General features: G+C 46.4%; 1 protein-coding gene across 11 annotated transcripts in view; it reads left to right on the forward strand.

Annotated features, from left to right (window-relative positions):
- The window catches only part of TEAD1 (TEA domain transcription factor 1), a 274,281-nt gene that overhangs the window by 194,910 nt on the left and 57,267 nt on the right, over positions 1-22,104 (forward strand). For 8 of the 11 annotated variants that reach the window (XM_070383945.1, XM_070383953.1, XM_070383952.1 and 5 more), the window contains 6 exons: positions 2,217-2,279; positions 2,369-2,431; positions 16,071-16,205; positions 17,181-17,227; positions 18,120-18,181; positions 19,185-19,309. In XM_070383945.1, coding sequence (XP_070240046.1) covers positions 2,217-2,279; positions 2,369-2,431; positions 16,071-16,205; positions 17,181-17,227; positions 18,120-18,181; positions 19,185-19,309 — 495 coding nt within the window. Of the gene's footprint in view, positions 1-2,216; positions 2,280-2,368; positions 2,432-8,313; positions 15,294-16,070; positions 16,206-17,180; positions 17,228-18,119; positions 18,182-19,184; positions 19,310-22,104 lie in introns of those variants that run through there. The other 3 variants (XM_070383946.1, XM_070383947.1, XM_070383956.1) reach the window with 3 other exon arrangements.

A 22,104-nucleotide genomic window follows, 5' to 3' on the forward strand; every position in this document is an offset into this window, starting at 1 on the left:
CTCCGTTTTTACTGCTCCTCGTTTCAGTGACCTTTTATTCCATGGTCTCTGGAGTTCCTTCTATACACATATGGAAAAGTTTCACTGCTAAGGACAGTGTATGAACTGTTCCTGTACTCTAAATCTTTAATTTTCTTCCCCAAACTGTGCATCTGCAAACATTCTAAAAGCTGCAGGTGCAGATACACTTTGCAAGTCATGAAATTTTGAGATTTTGCGCATTGTAAAATCCTGGAACAATTACATATTAGTCATCATTTCACTGCAAAAGTAACACTAGCAGCCGTGAGCATTGGCCAGAACATGAGGCTGAATGATGTGCGTCCAGGGAACTGTTGCTCCTTAAGCTATGGCTCTTTGTCAGTAGCTGCTGTGACTGAAATGAAGTTACAACTTAAATACCTTTGTGCAGCACTGGGTCAGGAATTTTCCTCTGCCCTTCTATCAGGGCTGTGGCGCGCTTCACTCCTTGTGATGTAAAGCAGCCCAAACCTCTGACCCAGTTCAGAACTGGAATGGATGAGAAATTAACATTTAATGAAAAGCAGAAAAAAAAAGAAATGGAAAAGGGGGAGGGAAATCAAACCTACCTCATGGGTGAGTTCTCAACAAGAAAAAAAAGAAATATTTATAATATGTGTTTCAGTGTTGACTATGCTGCCTGATTCGGCATGAATTTTAAAAACTTATAATCAAACCAAAAGGCGAGCTCAGTTGTGAAACCCTGAGCAGTAGATTCCAGTCCTCTGCTTGGGTGATGAGTTGTTTTTCTGAGTGTTTATGACGGGGAGAGCTTTCCCTGGGAATGCCCCGGTGCCCCCGCCGGGAGCCCACTGCTGAGTCAGCACAGAGGCAGGTGGCCTCCCGCCAGTGCTCTGAGGCAGGGCATTGTCTGTTCAGTGGGTGTCTCCCCTTCTGTGGCCCACAGCAAGCCAGTGGATCACATTAAAACAAAATTCGGGTGAAAGCAGGAGCTGGATGGAGAGGTGAAGAGGATGGGGGAGTTCCTGCTTCTCCGTACTTTAAAAAAAAAATGTAAAAGCAATAGAAAGAAAAAAATGATAATTGATACTGGAAAACAAAGTTAGAGATAAGCGGATCAGTTATTATCATAAAGCCTGTTTTTAAGTTCACTAGAGTGTTTGAAATCAAGTAATGGCCTCACAGTCCAAGTCGCTGAACTTCTAAATGGAAGCTTCTAAATTTCTGAAACAGACAAATCTAATTCCCAACATACTGAAAGTCCTGGACCTGGGCTGTCTACTGATCTGTGAGCTCTGGTCATGTGCCCAACCCCTTCAGTGAGGGGAGGCTTCTAAATTTAACCAAGTCCTGCTGAAAGAGATGCAAATTTGTTTACCCAGTGGAATCATTGTGTTTCAGAAGCCTGGCTTGGCTCGGTTTCCACACCCCGGCATCCTGGGGATGTTTTTAGGCAGCAGTTGGTGATACCTCTCCAATGTGAATTTGTTGTTCAGCAAATCCGTGTGGTTTTTCAACCCAGATTTTTAACAGGATGGCTGGCTGGCTGTATTCACACTTTTCGCTTTGTAATAATATGCAAATCCACTTGGCGCCCAGTCAATACCCAAAAGAGTGGAAGGATTAAAGATATTTATAAGGGCAAAAAAAAAAAAAAAGCTCTGCTAACTGGGTCTTTCCATTTCTCTTTGAGATCTAATTTACATGTCAGTATTATTTTAACATTTGCTACAGAATCCAGAGCTCTTAATGAGATCAGAATACAACCGACAGCTTCAGCTTTTTGATTCTGCAGAATGTGCTAATTTATGGATAGTCTCTTCTAAATTGAGAAAAAGGGATTTTCCCTCCTGATACTGAGAAGCTATAAATATTTTCGTTTACCTCTACCCCCACCTTTTAAATTTTATAAAGAAAACAACCCCACTCTCCCCCTCTCATCCCGTGGCCCGCGATTTCTCCTGAGTGAGAAAACTAATATTAGCTTCAACTTTCATCCTGAATCCAGTCACTGCAGTGATGACCCAGTCTGAAAAGCTTAGAGCAGCGCTGGGGGCTTGGTGTCTGGCTGGGACTGTGTATTCCTAACTGCAGAGCTTTGTTGAGATGCAAATAACCTCCCCCCCACCCCCCACCCTGAAACCCTCCCAAGGAGTAGCGATTTTATATTTGATTTCCTTTTTTTGTTTTGTTTTGTTTTGTTTTGTTTCCCCTCATAAACCCGAACAATGTAGGTGTCTAGTCATATACAGGTCTTAGCAAGAAAGAAAGTTCGAGAAATTCAAGCCGCCATTAAGGTACGTCTGGCTTGCCCAGTTGTAGGGGGCTTTTCATCTCCATGGTTACAGGCTTTTCCTTTGTTTTCCTCCCTTCCCCTACCCTGCAGGTGTCTAGTCACATTCAGGTTCTTGCCAGAAGGAAATCTCGTGATTTTCATTCCAAGCTAAAGGTATGCGCTTTCCTGCTTTTTGGCTTGTGGTTGCTATGCATCTCACTTCCTGTTTTCCATGGTGACTGGTGAATGCCTGGTGCTGGGATTCTGGTAACCTAGTTTCCTCGCATGTGAGAGCTGTTTACATTTCTTTGTGTCTAATCTCTCTGTTTCTGTACTAGCCTCACATTAAGCTCAGAGTGTGTGGTGTGTGTGTGCGCGCATGTGTGTGTGAGCGCGCGCGCGTGTGTCCCCCTAATAACAATGCAAATGCAGCAGAGAGCTAGTCTTGATAACTTTAGCACAGAAACATTTTTTTTTTTTCAGTCTTCAAATACCTACCAAAAAGCACTGAGCTAAGAGAGGGAAAAAAAGTCCAAGAGATGCAAAGTTGGTGTAGAAATTATACATGAATCATTTCCAAGAGATCATCATGAAATTACTTTTTGAAATATTTAGAAATTATTTTAAATTTGTGTTTTTGATGTATTTTCAATACTTATGAAAAATACATCTTCTTCATGGAGTTTTTTATGTGTTCTTCCAACAGAGAATATTTTCTGCCAGATTTCTTCCACATTTCTTAATAATATTTTTTAAGTGTGTGGCTTTGTTAATTAAAACAAATTTGAGGTGAGGCCTTAAAAAACAAAAGATGGATCTTAGAGATGAGAAAGCTTTTGATCAAATCCATGTTTGCAATTCTGTTTATACTTGAATTTAATTTTTTTTTCTTCATGTGCCTCATTTCCTAGTGTTTTAAAATATATTTCATAGCAGAAACAGAGGCATGGACAATTTTAAAATGCAAGTTCTCTTGTTTTCTCCCTTTGCAAGGTTTGCAGTAAAGTATACATGACTCTTTTTTCCCCCCTAATGTCCTATTCTAGAAATGCAAAGGGATTACAGTTTGCATGGAGGAGCTTTATAATAAAAACGAATCCATAATCCATATTGTTGTCTTTCTACCATGCCTGTTCTTGGTTCTGTTTTGATTTTTTTTCCCCGTATGTTAAGTAAATGTGTATGTTTGTTCTAAGCTGAAGAACAAAGTGTAATTTCACAGCCCTAAATGGTGAAAGCCAGGACTCTTTCCAAAGTCCTCCAACTTTTTAAATGCAAACAAGGCTGGCTGTGGAATAGGACTAGTGACCAGGAAGGCGCATTCGGTGTGCCCTCTGCAGTGGGCAGCATGCTGGCTCGCTCGCACGTGTGGCTGATGGTGGCTGGCTTTTAGCTGCACTGGCTGAGCAGTTGGAAGACTAAAATAACTTTATAGCTCCTGCTTTTTAACCAAAGGTGCAGTCCTTTCTATATGGATGTAACTACCCCAGTGTTTGCTCAAGTTCTCACTCTGTTTCTAGTTTCTCTAATGGATTAATGATGTGCAAAGCAGTTTACAGACATCAACTTTGTGTTTCCGATCTGCGATGTTATAAGTTGCTCTATTCTGCACTGCGTGGTTCCCGTATGCTCACCAGGGCACACAGCCCTAGACCGAAAGCCCTGTAAATGGTGGATAAAGCTCTCCTGGTCAGCGGGGATCACTATGGGATTCCACAAGCACTCTTTTTCTCTCTTGGGGACTTTACAAATCTTCCTCCGTGGAAAGAGTTTTGCCGTTACGTTATGCCTGTACATACATACCAACACACAGTTGTATTTGTTCTTTAAAAAAAAAAAAAAAATGACCTCTCCCCACTTTCAGCCAGCGCTGGACCATTTCCTCTGGAGTAGGCACGAGGGGGAGGCAGAAACAGAGGCAGTGGGGTAGCAAGGCGCTCGGCATTTCAGCTCCAAGAACCACCTCCATCTTCTTACAGTTCGTCTCCTTCCTGCCTACCTCATTATTCTGGGAAAAATGGAGGCCTTTGTTCTTCCCATCAGCTAATACCAGTTGAGTGTTCCAGGCATGGCGCTCATCATGGTGGGCAGCTAACAACCAATCCTCTATTCATAGAGCTGGCTGTGGAGATGGGAATGTGAAATACAGGGCACTGTAGGGTAAGTGCTAGCAGAGAGAGCCAAAGGGAAACGTGCAGGGAATCCCAGGGACGAGTTGCATGGACCGTGTCTGCTGAGTCTGGGGATGAAAGAAGGAGTTAGTGCAGCGCAAAGCCTCGTGTGTTCTCTCGCGTTAGCTCCCTACAAAGTGAGTTCCGTTCTTCAGATTTTGAGTAATACTATTGAGGAAACCAGGTCTCCAAAGGTTCAGTTAACTCACCAAAAGCCACCCAATGTAGGAAGAGGCCAAGTCACAATTTGAACTCAGATCTTTCTGAATTCTAAGCCACTGTTCCTTCAGACGGGGTTTCATCCGGCAGAGGCTGAAGTGGTTTTTAAGCAGCAGGCTTCATGCCAGTATATGGGGTAGACAACCTGTCACCACCCCTCATGCCCCTTGGAGCTGGGCAGACAGCCCCTGCTTCCCATAATCCCTCAGCCTCCACATTTTAGACATAAGATGATTTTTAAATTTTTAGCCATTGGTGGAAACAGTGTAGGCTTAATTTGGGATTGATGCTGTGCTGATAATCAGTAAGACAGGGGCGAGGTGCGTTCCTAGCTGCAGAGCCCCTGCGTCCCCACTTGGAGGGAGTCAGGACGGCCGAGGAGAATAAGGCCGCCTGTCACCTGCCTTCCTTGTTGCTGCTCATCTCCTACGGGCATTTTATGCTAGAGATGCTCTCCTTCATCTTCCTAACCAGCCCTTCCCGGGAAGTGGGCTCAGCCCCATGAGCCTGGTAGGAGAGGTACATCTCCCCAGGCGATCTGCACTTCCTTGTTCAGCTCTGGAGTCTAATAGTCACGAGAGGCAGGGATGAACATCCTAACCAAACTCCTGGTGCAGTCAGGCTGATAGCCTCTGTCTTCTTGGCCTCCCAAATAAACTCACTGCTGAAAGTTGAAGTCATCCCAATAGGCAAAAAGGAGAGCTTCTGAGCAGGGGTGGGGATGGCAGGAAATATACAGACCCACAAAAGGGGCCTTGCTTTGTCTGAGGTGGTGTGACCAGGCTTCCTGGAGGAGGTGGCTGTTGACTGACCATCTCAGGACCTGTCCTTGCTGCGCCTGCCCAGCCAGGCCCCTCCCCATTTCTCCGCATGCTCAGCAGTCAAAGGATTTCTGTTCTCTGGGGTAGACAGGCCTGTGGCCCTCCTATGAAGACTGGAGTTAAGTTTCATTTCTGTCCTCCCTCGGAGTTTGAAAAAGCAGTTTACTCGTAGCCAGGGCCAGAGCCGGGTGTGACTTCCAGGGCGCCCTCCTGCCTGTGAGCCTGTCTTGACTTTCCTCAGAAGGGTGCGGGAGAGTTCTTTAGGCTAATGATTTTCTAGCCTTTTTAAAGTAGCAAAATTCACATTTCAAATTGAAATCTTACTTGAAAATTTCAATATATGAAAATGTAAAAGCTGTTTTAATTAAAATGCTCACTCTCTCATCCTTAGCAGCAGCCTCTTTGGCTGGTTCTATTGAATAAAGTTTGAAAACCCACTGCTTTAGACAGAAGGTAAAGGAAAGGGCCATCCCTTTCAGCCATTCCTCTGGCTTTCTTTATACCAGACAGCTTGGGGATCCCACTGAAAGCCCACATCTCCTGAGTCCCATAGCCTATTCTGCCATATTCTTTTGCAGGAAACAGGCTGGGGAGAGAGTGGTTAATCTCACGGATGAGTCATTCTAGCTACAGAAGTCACACTCCTGAAAATCTGTTAGGATGAGTTTCAGAGATCGGCTTTAGGCTTTTGCTAAATGCAGTGTTTCTCAAAGTGCTTGTTTGTGAGCCAGATCACCCCCGAAATGTGTGGACTTTAATTTCTGCTTTAAAAAAAAAAAAAAGGTTTTAGTAGAAGTTTAAGATTTCCATGTAGATTTGAGCTTTAAAAGCACAGAAATGATTACTTAGTGCAGTCCAGTAACTGTTCCATTGAGAACCTATGTGTTCTAGACCCTTTAGTTGGGCCTGAAAAGTTGAATAAGCAGAGTCTCTGTTCCCGAAGAACATTCGTCTTTTCTGTTATTTTTGGCCACATTTGGGGAAAATACAAGATTCCCAGTGGATTGTCTCCAGCTAGGGGACTCTGCAGTAGATATTTAACAGAGTGGTGCAAAGTTCGAGCAGTGAAAGAATGATTAATTCTGAGTGTGGGAGAATTAGAGAAAGCCCCATGGAGGAGGTGCCCTTAGAACTGTGCTTGAAGGAAGGCAGAGACTTCCCACAGAGAATAGGGGGCTGGGGATCCATGAAGAACAGCATCTAGCTGGAGGCAAGGAATGAGGCAGGAGGAGTGAGGTTCATGTGAGGAGCCTGGGGAGCATGCAGGGGTCATTCACAATCATGCTGTGGAAAGGATCCCTCCAGCCATTTTCGGAGGACAGCTAGGAGGGAGGCAAAGCTGACGGCAGGGAGGCTAACTCAGGGGCTACTGTAAGAGGGAGGGAGGTGTGGGCCTGGACCAGGAGCTGACCAAGCACCCCGGGGGCCCCACTCTCAGCACTTAACCCTCCTTATTGTCATCACTGGCTGGTCCCCACTTCAGTCCTCTCCACTGCTGTGTCCTCTTTCTCACTCATTGTTTCTAAACAGCAAATTATGTTTAAAAGTTCCACTCTTATTAAGTCTGGAACGTGTACATGGAAACTTTGCAGTAGCAGCATTTAAAACTTAGGTTATTAAAGGCTGGGTTCTCTTAAAGGAATGGCCATTAACTGAGAGTGTCCATCAAAATTAACTATGATGTTTTTGTTGCTGAACAACAAATAGTTAATAAGTACAGAGAATGACATATTAAACATTCATGTTTGTACAATCTAGAAATGATTATTTTCATTACATTTCCTTCTAAGTTTTATTTTTTTTTAGCTGAAGGAAGTCAAGGGCAAAACATTATTCTTCCTTTTTCTGATTTCCTCTGCCCATTGTCCTTCCTCAGTTAGTCTCAGTCTCCCCCCTCTCCACCCCGTGACCCATCATCTTTCCTTGCCACTTACTGTCTCCCTGAGAAAGTCATATCCAGTGAAAATTATATCTTCTTCTTTTGACTTTATCCTAGAACTGATCTAGACTTTTTTTTTAAACCTGTTGTCTACTGTGAACTTGTCCTAAAGCCACTGGCACCAATGTGAAACTATTCATCTACAGTTTCTCCTGGCCTGAGCCAGGACAGACTTGACCAACAATTCAGGATGGCCTTGGACACAGACTGCAACCATGAGAGAGAGATGCAAAGGGCAAGAAAAACTAGGGAATAGTTGGAGAGTTCAAGGAGTGATGTGAGGAGAGCAAGAGCCAGGAAAGACTGGGGCAGTAAGGGCAAGGGGTGAAAGGGTCAGCAGAGTGCAGGTGAGATTCAGAAGCCCTGAGACAGATGGGAAATGCAGGGCATTTGTAGCCAGAGTGCCAGGATATGGGACATGAAGTATGTATTTGCAGTTTGGGGTTTTGTTTTGTTTTTAATTTTCTTGACCAAAATGTCTAAACTACAAGTCAGAATGTGATAACGACTGCTCTAGAAAATACTCAGTTCTCTTAGTGATGAGAGGACCACATGTTTGACCCCTATCCAGACACAATTCTTTTGACCCATCAGTCTTCTGATGCTTGGTTCTAGTTATAAAGTAGAAGATACAAAAAGTACAGTGAAGTTGCTCAGCCGTGTCCGACTCTTTGCAATTCCATGGACTGTAGCCTACCCGGCTCCTCCATCCATGGAATTTTCCAGGCAAGAGTACTGGAGTGGGTTGCCATTTCCTTCTCCAGGGGATCTTCCCAACCCAGCGATTGAACCCAGGTCTCCTACATTGCAGGCAGACGCTTTTACAGTCTGAGCTACCAGAGAAGCCTCAAAGGGGAAGATGGACCCATGCAGTTCCAGCATGCAGATGGCTTGTAGGTTTGGAGCATGCATCAAGCAATTCCAAGGACACCGACTGAGAGAGATTGCTCTTGGACCTTATGTCGCCAGCTGCGTCTACAGCAGTGTTACCCGCACTGGCTTCATATATTGTCTGCCGTCTCCTCCCCTTCCACCTAGTTTATCCCCTCTTTGGAATCTGTATTTGAGCAGTGAGAGGTAGCAGCCTGTCTGGAAAACAGTGTGGTGTGATCTGAGGACCAGCCTGCAATTGCAGAAAGGATTCTCTACTTAAAATTATTTCACTCGCCATTATTTTATCAAAAAGTCTTAGTTTTTTTTTGTTTTTTTTTTTTAAAGCTCCAGGGATTTATCATCCCAGCATGTAGAAAGACTGAAGAAAAGAAAAAAAAGAGAAAGAAAGATTGTAGAAATACTCTCTGTGCACTAAGCAGTCTCTTCTTTCCTACTCAGAGTTCCTACTAGAGTTTCCTGCTCTGAGTCTCTAAATGTTCGTTTGTCCCAAGAGCTTGTCCAGTCCCTGCCCAGAGGCCTCTTCCACGATAGCAGCAAAAAGGCAGCCCTTGATTTGCTGGCGTCAGAGGCTTGTGTGAGTGGCAGCCTGCTCACAGGCCACCACCACGCTGTGGACCGCCTTTGTCTTACCCTGAAGGTGGACCAGGCCACTTCTGCTGGGTGTGTTTTGGTGAATGCATGACTCTGGACAGTCCTCAGAGGAAGGGAAGTCTTCCTTCTGTCCTGACCTCAGCAGGAATACATCTTAGGCAGTAGACGTGTTCGTGTCAAGCTCTGGATTGTATTGAAGAAAAGCCTGCACTTGCTGACATTGCATCATCCCAGTAGAGCAGAAAAAGGCCTGAGCTCCTCTGATTGTGTCCGGTCGCTGGTGACTAATTTATGAGCTCCATGTGCTCCCCGGGGCCATTTTCTTCATTCTCACCCTGGTGGCCTTTGTCGTTTGATTTCTGAGCAGGCCGTTCTTTCCAATCTGCCTTTGCTTCCAATAAGCAGAGAGCTTAAAGTTCAAATTGTTGATTTAATCCTCTTGATAAGTTCAAGAACTTTGCTAGGGCTCTACTGCAGCCACATGGCTGAATCCTGACCAAGTCACCACTGATTCTGTCCAGGAATGGGCCTGCCCGCAGGGAAGACACACTTCCCTCCATCCTGCGGTGTTCCCTGTGGCCCTCTCAGCTGCTTCGCTCCTTCGAGCGTTGGCTGTCAGCAGAACACACAGCAAAAGAAGCCTGAAACTACCATGTCCTTTGTCTCAGCACCAGCTGAGACACTTGGTCTTGTCGCGGGATTTGGGAAATGATACACCGCCTTTCCTGGCATCTCCCAGTCTTCAGGGAGTTCTGCATTCATGACATGTACCCTCTCTCCTCAACACGATTTTCATTACCTTGTTTTCCATTTGCCTGGGTTAAGACCAAGATTGGAGACATTTCATTTCTTGTGCTTAGAGTTAGAACTTCTCATCAACCACGTGATGATGCAGAACTTACAATGTAAACTGAGGAAGTACATACTTCTCTATTCTATGTCAGCCGAGCTCGGATTTTTTCTTTAAAAGCAGCAGAAACAGCCTCGTTCTACATTTTTTTCCCCTTCATAGAGAAATCCCGTTATTAACTGGCCTCTGATATAGACAGTGCCCTAGAATCACATTGAGCCCAGAGATGATGTACTCCGGACCAGGGCGTCTAAGCATTTCAGGTCTCGAGCAGACTTGAGCCTGGACGGTGGGCCACATGGGCCCTGAAGATGCCAAGTCCACGGAGTAGCAGGCACACACTCAGTGGCACAGTGTGCTCAGAGCGCCGGATGCAATTCTCAGGGAGCTCCTGAAGGTGGCTGTCGCCCGCACTTTGCGTACGAGGATGCAGAGGCTTGCCGTGGTGGCTTAAGGGACTCACCCAGGGTCACAAGTCCGAATTTGACCCCAGGGCTATCTGTTGCCACAGACCAAGCTCTTCATGTGATAGCACGTTGCCTCCTTACGGGGTCCTTGCTGGTCAAGGATGAGGGCTCGTTGCCCTGGCTCGAGTTGCTTTGCACTGTCTCCCTCAACCGAGCCCTATTTTCACTGTGCCTGTTGAATTAAATAGAGAAGATGAGTGGTGGGAGCTGGTACCTTCTGGCTTTTCAAGGGAGATTTGCCTCTCACTTCTTGCTGTTAACCTCCCAGGGAAATGGGCTAAAGGTCAGAAAGGTGCCTTCTCCCCAAAACCCGGACCTGGCATTAGATGACCTAAATCCCAGGCTTCCTGGTAGAGAGGCACCAGGCACACCTACACATCACCTGGACCCTCATCTGCAATCCTTTATGATGCTAAGCCATGCATCACAATGAAAGGCGACACTATTGACAATTAGAGAATACTAAATATAGCCCAGTACATTTAAAAATGGACAATGGTAAAAGCCTTGAAAAATTTTTTCTTTGATGTGAATGGAGTCTTTGGCATTTGGAAATACAATAAGATGAATTAATTGCTACTCATTACGTGGCAAGTCAGGAGAAGTATGAATGTGCCTTGTCTCCTCAGCATTAGCTGTTGCCCGACCGGAATAGGCCCTTTTGTACTTACTCCTGCTTTCTCTAATAATAAGCAAATTAGAGATCATGGCTAGAAAAATTCAAGTGCCCTCCATCCTTTCTCCAAAACCGTCATAGACTCTTGTGGTGTTTATCTGCTCAGGAGCAACTGCTAATAATTGCAGAGGTCATGTGAATCCACATAGTGTAAGATTAGAAACAACATCTGCAAAATTACTTCTTAGGAAAGTGTTCTATTTTGTCTTCTTCTGAAAAAGTGATTTTCAAGCAAATTGCTATTTTTCTTCTCATGTACTGTATTTTTATACTGCTGAGAGAAGTATATTTGGAGAAAAACATTTAATAGCTCTCAGAAGTTTTTGAATCCAGTCTTTTTTCTTTTTGATCGTACATGTTTTTCCTGATATATTGGTGGACTTTCATATGAATACATTAGATTGGAATCCTTAATTCTGAAATGATGGCCCCTGGTTAAGCAGGAGTGTGTTCATTCAGACTTCATATACAGTCACGATAATATTGTACATGCAAGCAGGTGCCGTTTTATATTATCTTTAAAATTAGTTTATAGCTAATGCCTAAAAATTATGAGATAATTGATTCCCCAGAAAAATCCAAAGCTGAGAAAACAGAGGGGAGACGAGTCCCCACCTTTGCAGAGCCTGGTTCATAAAATATCCTTGAGTGTGCAGAGCACACCAGTCCAGCCATGTGCATCTGTGGTAGGTTGCCTTCCCGTCATGGTTATTACATGAAGACATTTTCCAAACATTGTGTACATTTCCACCGTAGGAAGGAGGCAGTCAGCTGAGCCCAGAGTTGTAGTGGCAGCCTCGCTCTGCTTCATGAAATATGAAAATCTGTTTACTTAGTAACAATAACAGTTTGAAAGGCTTCAGGCTGAGGACTTTATGTCTGCCACTGCCTCCTGGATCCCCCGTGGTGGAGGTAGGGAGGCTGCTGACAGTGCGGAGTGCCAGGCATGGGGCAGGAAGGGAGTCGAGTGGGGACCGAGGCGTGCACCCCGCCTTGGGGTGACTCCTGTGCCTTCGCTCTCAGGTCACATAGGCCGTTTGTTCTTAGCCATTAGTAGACTGAGACCCGTGTTTCCTGTTCCATAAATAATTCCCACATTTCAGGTTGTGGGCTTGAGTTAGGGTTTGGTTGGAGAAGGGAGATCTGCCTTTTCTTTCCCCTCTTCTGCTTTTTGTGGCCTCATTCTTTACAGTCTTAGGAACAGAGGGGCTTAAAATCAGCAAAAAGGAGTCAGTGTGAAGTTGTCCAAGCTTTTTCCTAGGGCATATTTTTTTTTCATGCGTGCTTATATGTACACATGCATACACTCCATATTTCCTGTAATCTAAGACATCATACATTATAACTCAGTATTGACTTAATCACGGTTTTTCAAGATAAAACAATGTGTTCATCCCTTGTAAATCCCATCACATCTCAGAAACGTTAGTGTGAAAACATGTTAGAATAAAATTAATGCGGTATACAAATGTCACATATATCTTTGACTTTACTTAAGCTACTGTTGTTTGGGTAGATTAGCAACCCCACCGTCTTTATTCTGGGGGTAAGTGGTGATGATAGAGTGCAGTGTTTAAAAGTCCGAGGTATTAGGCCAGAATGACGCAGAGAAGTCATTTACTCAGGTCTGACACTGAGAGTTATAATTTCTCCAAAGCCAGGCATGTATCTCTAGGCTGAAAATGACAGTTTAGAGATGCTTCTATTGAAATCTCCCAGCTCAGTGTCCTTCTGTGCTCCCATTTCAGGATAAGTAGATCTACAGCCAGGCTCTCCGTTCTGATTTCCAGATATCCCTGGTGGTGCTTGTTATCTGCACGGTTGCTTTAGATTTTAAACAAAAAATTTTAATCTTCTTAATTTTCCAATGTATATAGTAGATAGAGGGGAGATGTTATAAAGTGAAATGAGTACTCAGAATGTCGGCACTACAAAAAGTAGGAAACCACTGGTATAGACATTTTAGTCCGTTTGTAGAAAATTGCCTATTCTCAAATAGGTAGGTCAAGTGCAGAAAGAACTTCTACTTGAGATAAAATTTCCTCTCCGCACTTGGCTTTCTCTCTATTAGGACAGGCGGCTGAGAGCTGCCTAAATTTTAACATCCGGCTGTCTTTTCACTAGTGGTTTTCTGGCTATATGTATTAGGACATATTTGCTTATAATAGAAGTCAGACTCATGGCTACAAATACTTTTAGAACCAGAAGACCTTTAGAAAATAAAGTGCAACTCTTTCCTTCCTAGATGAAAAAAATTAGAGTGTTAAGTGATTTACACAAGGTAATACAACCCATTAATGCCAGATGGAGGGCAGGTTTGAGACCAGGTCTCCAGACTCCCCAGCAGGTATGCCTTTTACTGACAGAGAGCAGGTTGGTGTGCTCAAAGCAATAGGTTTGCTCTCTTGCTTTGGACTTCTATTTTCATTTGGGTACCTGGTGGAATGCTGGGTAATAAGAGAGTCAAACCTGACTTTATTTAACAAAAGACCGTATTCTGAAATGTTCTGAAGCTTTGTGACCTAAACAGTAAAGGTGGTGACTTTTCTCCTTTCCTCATTGACTGATTTCCCTGTTAAAAAGTATCAAACTTTTATGAACATTTCGAAGAACTTTTCCATCATCCTAGCATAGGGAAACATCTCAGGCAACTCTAACACCACAAGAGTGGGTTATGAAGATGTAGGGACTTGCCTACATTTGGACCTGGACTTGATACTTCCTGGTCACTCCACCCAAGTGTGCACAAACACACTCTGTGTTTGGGTGAGCAGAACTCCCTGTCGTCAGCATTTCATAAACAGAACTCTCATGTTTGAATGTACCACCACCACCCCCCCACCGCCCCATGACATAGTTTTGGAATAGAACCAAGCCCACAGACCTTTATAGTTCTTCCACAGGGTTGGCATCAGCCAGGCAGACAAGAAACCTGGGCTGCCGTTTTCTTGGTTATGCCTGCCTGGGCCCTGGAGAGATTGTAAGTCTTGTGGCTCATTGGGAAAGGACCTGGGGTTATACCTGGGCCATTCATTCAGTTTCAAAAATCACCTTGAGAGTATTGATAACCCCTTATTGGGGGTTAAATGACTTGAGGGCTGGAGTCCAAAGTAACCGTCCAAAGAGAAACCCACAAGCTTGTACTGATGTCAAGATGCTCTTGACAGAGAAGGAAGTAAGTGTGACTGACCCAGGTTTCCCATTTATTATACCTGGGTACCCTCTGAGAGGGTGGCCAGGCAGGTGGAACTGCAAGACCAGCTGTGGGTAGACTGATGAGCGCTGAGATCTCGTGGGCTCAGTTTGGCTGTAGGGCATTTACACACACATAGTTTATCATAGAATTCCACTGACTTCAACATTTGTCTCTTTTTGCCCTGGCATCTCATTGTCTGAAATGTTTCAGGTCTTAAAAAAGTTGCCAGAGGAATCTAGCTTTAGGTTAGAAACTTCAGCAGGTTAGCAAATGGAGCTTCAATGTGAAGAAATGCCATCTGATCAGAGGCAGCAAGGGCCATCACTTCAGTCCACAGGACCCTCGTGTCATTGAGCTGCCACAGTGCCCTGACCATGGGTATTCCCCAATAGCTGTTAGATAAGGCTCATTTTTCAGTTGAGAGCCAGAGAAATGTATAAAGTATAAAATTTTATGCAAGTCTTAGGCCTGTTTTCTAAGGGTTAATATACTCCTTTGAACATTCACATGGTGTTCCTGGTAGTTATGGGGCAAAGTGGTGTCTGTGCCTTGGGACCACCTGGTTGATCTTCTTGGAACCCTCTAGTTCTTGTCCTTGTAGGCTTTGATTTTTCTCCCTCCTCCTCTTGGCCTTCCTTTGGCACCTCAGCATGTTTATTCATCACCTTTGGGTAAACCTGTAAACCCTGAAGCCACCTCGCAGCTGGTACCCAGTGTCTTAGCCTGAAGCTCCCCTTGACCTTCACTCTCTTGTCTGAACTCTGAATGGCAGCTGTGGCGAGTGCTCTTTCTACTTCGATGTCACCATTTTGCTCCTGCTTTGATGGGGTCTGGGCCCGGTGTGTAGGGTGTGTAGACCTGCGAGCATCCGGAAGCCTCAGCAGGTTCACTGAGTGTGAATCCCTGCCCCTACCGTCAGGGCGTGTCACACACCAGGGGCCTGACCATTTTTCCATCTGTCCTGGGGAAGCCTCAGAATCAACTCAGAGGAGCTGGGAGCCGGGGTTGTTGGTAATTGTCTTTCTAGATAGATAGGGTCACACATTTCTCCTAAAATGCCAGGGGGAGGGGAAAAACCCACACCCCTACACATTTTACTGTACTGTGTGTTTGTATATGTGTATATTTTTTAACTAAGAAGAAAAATAACCCTGCCTTTGTACGCAATCATTTTAACAAATTGTTTATTGTTGTATCCAGGTAACAAGCATGGTAAGTATTTTCACCAAATTGAGTATTCTGTACTTGAGCTGTGCTTGGCAGACTTTTTGGCGAGCTGTGTGTTACCAGCCTTGGCTTTCCTAGAAAAGACCCTTTTAGGAAAAGGAGAAACCACGTCCCTGGTAGAACCCCCTGCGTCCTTGGCTACAGAATGAACCGGCCTAGCCTTGGACCCCGGCGGGGATACCTGAGAAAGCATGCCCCCCGCCAGCATGCTGCTTGGCCCCATCCTGGCCCCGCCGCCCCGCTGCTTCTGAGCCCCCCACCAGGTGTCTGCCAGGGCTCCCCGGCCGCACACAGACGGGCCTCCCGGCACTGTGGATGGTCCCACCCCAGATCCACAACCATGCCTCTTCTCTCGCCCTCCTCCCATCTGTGTGCTTCAAAGCAGGGCCATTTTTTTTTCTTTTTTTTTTTTCCCTTGTTTCTTTCAGTCTGTTAAGTAATTGGAGACATCTCCTTTTGGAAGCTGGAAAAATAAATACATTGTCCACTCTCCTCAGAGGCTTCCCATTCTGTTGGAAAATGGATTAAAAAAGAAATTTTTTTTTTAAATCTTGCTACTGGGTGTTCTCAGTAAACGTCCAGAGTTACAGTAGGTTGAGGCCGTTTGGGCCTTCTGGCTGTGTTTATTTATCCACGCATGTTTGCTTTTCCAGCCTCTTCTGTGGCTCTGTATTTTAGTCCCCGTGCTCGCGGCTGTGCCTGTCTGAGCCGCCTGGTAGCCGGGGGTTGTGTATTAAGTCTGTGTGTACTGTCGCCTTCAAGGATCAGACTGCAAAGGATAAGGCCCTGCAGCACATGGCCGCCATGTCGTCAGCCCAGATCGTCTCGGCCACTGCCATTCACAACAAGCTGGGGCTGCCCGGGATCCCACGCCCCACCTTCCCGGGGGCGCCGGGGGTAAGTTACCAGCTGGGTCTGGTAGTGATGGCCCCTGAGCACATGGAGCCGACGTGGCCGAGCATGAACCCATGTACCTGGCACTTCCTGTTAATTGTGCCAGATGTAAGAGAGGGGAAGGACCACCTCGTGGTGCCCTGATGCTGGGTGCAAAATGGTGAGAAAAGCGGAGCTAGGGAGAGGCGGAGAGAGAGAGCATTTTATTGCTGGCCCTTAGTCTCTGTTCCTGTGTCCTCGGGGTCACTTTATGGCAACTAGCCTCTAAAGAGACAAAAGTATTCTTTACTACTATTTTCATTTTGCACCTGCCAAAGGCTGAGAAGCTTAATGTTGTGGTCTCATTTAATCCTCACAGTAATCTTAAATGCCTCTTACTGTTACTGCCATTTTACAGATTTACATTTTACAGAAAACTGAAGTTAATTAGTAACAAAACCAGAGTTTGGGTAACTCTATCATAGTCACATGGAGAGCCATGTCGGGACTCAAACCCAAGGCTGTCCAAATCCCTTGACATCTGCCGCTCCCAGAGGCTGTCGGCAGGCACCAGGGCCTAGGAAAGCCCACAGCAAAGGAGGTGTCTGCACCGTCCTGGTTCTGAGCTGTGTTCTCCCCCCAGGCTGTGAGCTGTGGAGGCAGAACGTCACGTAGGAAGTGTTGCAGAATGAAGGGAGGAAAGGAAGGGTGAGCGGGCACATAGATGAAGCAGTCAGAGGAATATTTGTGAACCCTCTGTAATGTACCCGGATTCCTATTGGGTGTCAGGTGAACTCTTGAAGAGCTGGTGCCTGCCCTCAGGGAGGTTAACATGTTCTGCAGGACAGCAACCTGTGGTATCTGCATTTAGGCTGTGTCACTTGGCAGCTGGCAGATGATCTGCGCCCCTGTTTAGCTGGGATTGGAGTGCGTAGACATCCTGAGCAGTGCTTTGAGGTGAACTCCTAACCCTGAGGCTCTTTGCATTTTGCTTTCCAGTTCTGGCCAGGAATGATACAAACAGGGCAGCCTGGATCTTCACAAGAGTAAGTCTGAGGAGGGGCCGGCACTGACAACCAACCAGGGGCTGGTCACAGCCCACCCCGGGTTGAGGTTTCCTGGCACCAGACTGCCTGGGGCCTTGCGGGGGGCGGGGGGGAGGGAGATTTAACCTGACATCACCAACATCATCCCCCACTGTTATCTCCTGACGCCAGTAGCAGGAAAGAGATGCTCAGATTTGGGAGACGTGTAAAGACCTCAGTCCCTCCTTCAGTATTAGTGGTCCTGCAGCTGGCAACAGGAGGAGGATCTCCGTCTTTTCATGGCTTTGAGGGGGCAGAGCCTGGGGTCCTCCTGAGAGAGGACAGTGGAGGTGATCCTATAGTCCATTTTCTTCCGGCTTTCCCTGTAGTGGGGGAAGCTAATAGAAAATCCGACTGATGCTTTGAGAGCATGGGAGGTAAGCTCAGTAAACCGGAAGGCGAGGACAGATTGGGAATAAAAGCAGAAAGGAACCTCCTCCTGTATATTCTCAAAGGAAATGGAGCTACTTGGTCTAGAGAAAGAGAGCCTGAAACATGTCCCAAATCTTGCCTGCCCATGATGACTGCTGACCTCGGTCTCTGCAGGGACCAGAAGCGAGGTTCAGAGGTAGATGCCACAGCACGTGCAAGGCAAGCTGACCTCTGCCCTACCTGTGCCGTGGAACTGGCATGAGGCTTGGTGGTTTGGTCATCGGCACCCAGCCGGCCCCTCTCACTTGCACAGCACAGCTGGGTCTCCATCTTGGTAGAGCTCTGCCTGGGCTGTGCTCCCACCTGCAGATAGGGAAGCTCAGAGTGAGGAGTCCCTTGCCCTGGGAGGCCACGGCCAGACCTAGGAAGTAGCTGCTGCTACAGCCATGGTTTCTAACTCTCTCTGTCCTCTTATCTCCAGCGTCAAGCCCTTCGTGCAGCAGGCCTACCCCATCCAGCCAGCAGTCACGGCCCCCATTCCAGGTGAGTCTCTGAGGAACCCTCTCACTTTGTTCTCCAGCTGCACAAACACCCTCCCCTGCAGGGCCATGGACACCTCTTTCTTGCCACCACCCTCCTTAAGGCAGGGTTAGCCCAGAGCTCAGGAGGGTCGCCGGTGTCCCCTCCCAGGTCCTGCTTTGCCTCCATCATCTCTAGAGAGCTCTTCTGATGGGCTTTTTAAAAAAAAAAAACAACAGGAAGCCTGATCACTTTCACTCAGGGCCTTGGGTCACCCTTGAAAGGAGAAGTTGCTCTGGTTCCTTCCTCCTCATAAACAGGCCACATTGGGCGATCTCAGTCTTGTGGGCAGACGGTTTTATTTGCTGTTTCATAGAGAAGTGTATTTCAGTTCTGAGTACCCTTTCTTTAAAGGAGTGCTTACATGGAAGCCCAGGTAGAAAGCATGCATCTGGCCAACCTGCCTGCCTCCCAACACACACACATGCACACGCACACACACAAGCACACACACACACTCTTCATTATAAGCTCCCAGACTGAAATGCATTCACACGTTGCCCTCTGCTCCAGCACCACAGAGCATCCCAGGAGAACATTCCACTGTGCTGGTGACTGCAGTCTTACTCAGGAAAGGAGCTGGAAGAGCACAGGGAGTGCCCACATTCCTGTCTCACAGGAGCGCTTTGTCAGCATCCACTTCCACACTTCATCTTTCTTGCCGTGGTCCCCAGCGAGGCCCCTTTGCCCCAGGTTAGGTGTCCTCGCCCCCAGCCCTTAACCTGGGCTAGTACCAGCTTTAGGAAGAACCACCTGCGTTGCGCTTCTCCGGTTGGCCATGCCTCTGGGCTCCTCTGCCAGAACCCACCGCTGCTGGCCTAGCTCCACCCCTAGACTCTGGTGGACAGACCTGTTAGCTTTGCTCCTGGGTGGTCCATTTTGTAGGCCCTTGCCCCGGGGGTGGCCTGAGACCTGATGATGGCAGGCAAGGAGCTGGGTTTAAGGTAATGATCAATTTGTATTTCAGGGTTTGAACCTGCGTCAGCCCCAGCTCCCTCGGTCCCAGCCTGGCAGGGCCGCTCCATTGGCACAACCAAACTTCGCCTGGTGGAATTCTCAGCTTTCCTTGAACAGCAGCGAGACCCAGACTCGGTGAGTGTGCTCAGAGTTGGGTGCCTTGACCCCAGGCTTTGCTCCTCTTACCCTGCCTTTGGGCCTGACAGATCAGATACCCTGCGTGAAAGCAGACCTGGGTAGGGAGGGCTGAGCAGCCCTCCAATGAAGTAAAAAGGTATTTCTGTTGACAAATATGTAAAACTTTAGAGCTAAATGGTTATGGATGCTCTGGACTGCAAACTCCAGGAATTACTAGAGCAGAAGAGTAAGACCTTAACAGGCTCTTGCATTTAAAGACCCTGACACTGGGAAAGAATGAGGACAGGAAGAGGAGGGGATGACAGAGGATAAGATGGTTGGATGGCATCACCAATTCAATAGACATGAGTTTGAGCAAACTCAGGGAGATAGTGAAGGACAGAGAAGCCTGGGGTCCTGTAGTCCACGGGGTGACAAAGAGTCGGATACGACTGAGTGGCTGAACAACAACATTTTTTGAGCCCTGACCTGTGGCTTGTATTGTGTAAGGTGATTAATAGATATCATCACATTTTACTCTTAAACAACCCCATAAGGGTAGGTGCTGGAAAACATGAGATAACAGAGAGGTTAAGTAACTTCTCTGTAGTCACACAGTTAGTATCTGATGGACTAGAGATTCAAATTCATGTCTTTAAAACTCAAGCGTAAACTCAAGCCTATTTAGCCATTATTCATACTTTTCAAAGCTGTGTTTTCTCAAGACAGCGAATTCTTAGCTTCTGAAGGAGGAGTAACAGGGTAGTACTTTAGCAGTCTGACATAGAATGCGATGCATCTTAATACCCTAAATATCCATTAAGTTAGCATCTGGACCCGATTTGTCGTTTTCCTCCTTCCTGTCTCCCCACCCCATCTAGTGCCCGTCCTCCTCCTGTCCTCAGCTGGGCCCACCATTTCCCCTACACATGTGAGCCTCCCTTCTCTCCACCCGAAAAGCCCAAGACCCTTTCTTCACTCCCACTCCTTGGCTGTGAGTACGAGCATTGCATCTGTGTGTGGGTGAGCCCAAGGCAAAAATGGAAGGAATCATGAGTTTGTCTTCGGGATCTTTACCAACTCCTTTCCATATTCTCTACCTCACCCCACCCGGCTGATCTTGGCGGCTCTCAAAAGTACACAGGGGCCACTCTGTTTGTCTGCTGCCTTGCTGCCATTCTGTTACCAGGAGAAAGCATCACGAGTGAGTTCATCATCTGTTGTAAATAACTTGGGTGTGAACCACAGGAGGTGACCTCTCCCTGAAGTGTTTGTGCTTTGGCTCTGAGGGTAGGACAGGAAGACGCCACGAATAGAGGGGTTTCCACCAGCCATCACCAGAGTGGACACTCAGGAACCCACATGTGGCCCCCTGGCATTTCTGCCTATGAATTGCGAATCCTGGTAGAAAAATAGAGTCGGCTCCAAAATTAGGATAAAATGAAGAAAGAGAGTAGTCATTGGGCCCGTCGAGGCAGGCAAAGGAAAAGAAGAGTATTGAGAACAGGGAAGAGAAGACCAGCCTCCTGGGTCAGTCTTCACAAGTGTCTGAGTGGCTGTACCAGAAGGGTGACAGTGAGTGCCTAAACCCTTGTCTGTGGGAGCACTGAAATAAACAACCAAGAAGATGACCTTTGCAACTCTTTGCTTCCTCCTCCTTCAAGGAAATGTACATATTTCTTCGGCTGAAGGCTGGGCTTTGGCTCAGTTCATGCTTCTGCTCTGAGTAGCTCATGTTTGTATGACGCCTCATCGCTCACAGAGCGCATTGTCATTGGTTATGCCATTTTGTCCTCCAAGTGCTAGTGGAGTGGATTTTGTTTTACCCATTTTACAGGTGAAGAAACTGAGGCCAAGACACATTAAAAGATGTAGAATATTTAGCCAATGAGCAGGAGGACCCGGAGCCCAGATCTTCTGTTTCAGTGTACTCTTTCACTGCTGTGAAGCACCACCAGTGGTGAAGGTCTTGAATTGTGCATTCAGTCTGTACTCTCGGGTGAGCAAACGTGTTTACTTGTAAACATTTCTTTTTTAGAAATAGAACTCCAGGACACTAGGAAGCACAAGTCCCAAGATGTTAGTTGTTATCCTTGTTAAAAGACTCAATATAATGTTTTATCACAAAAAAAATTTTTATTTTTAATTTAAGAAGCTTATGGAGCACCCTTATGGTAACTGTCCTTCTCAGTTATGGACCTACTGGGGCCCAGAATGCCCATTTCCTCTTCTTCTAGTTGTTAGTGGTAATTGGGCTCCCTGCTGTGCATCGCTGAGAAGTTCCTTTTGTCCATCCTATAAACAGTTATGAGCACCCATGTGTACCTTCTGGTGCTGCCCTGGTGGAGGCTGACGTCTAGTGGGTGAGGCCGTCATCCCCCGTAGGGTCACTGGGAAGTGTGATGGCTAGGGGTACTGTGAGTGGACAGGAAACTGGGCAGGCTTTGTGGAGGAACCAGCCCTTATGCAAAGAGGTAGAGGATCCATATGGGCCCGGAAGAGTAAGGAAGAAGAGCATTCCAGAGGCGATGACTCTGGTGTAGATAAAACAAGAGGTGAAAGCTAGTGAATAGTTTAGAAAGGCAGGACCCACCAAGGCCTTGGAGTAGTGTCCAGATATGTGTGTTTGATGTACATTCAGAATTAAGAGTCTGGCTGGTTCAACTAGAGTAGACCTTTTACTGATGAACGAAAGGCTTAACTCTGTAGAATTCATGTAGAACATGACTTCAGTGGTGACAATGATAAATGTGGTTAACTAGAGAGTGCGTTTCCAGAGTAGCTGGGACAAAGGGTGTCACCCTGGACCAGAA

This window comes from Bos mutus, chromosome 15 (genome assembly GCF_027580195.1).
Source record: "Bos mutus isolate GX-2022 chromosome 15, NWIPB_WYAK_1.1, whole genome shotgun sequence".
NCBI classification, from domain to species: domain Eukaryota; kingdom Metazoa; phylum Chordata; class Mammalia; order Artiodactyla; family Bovidae; genus Bos; species Bos mutus.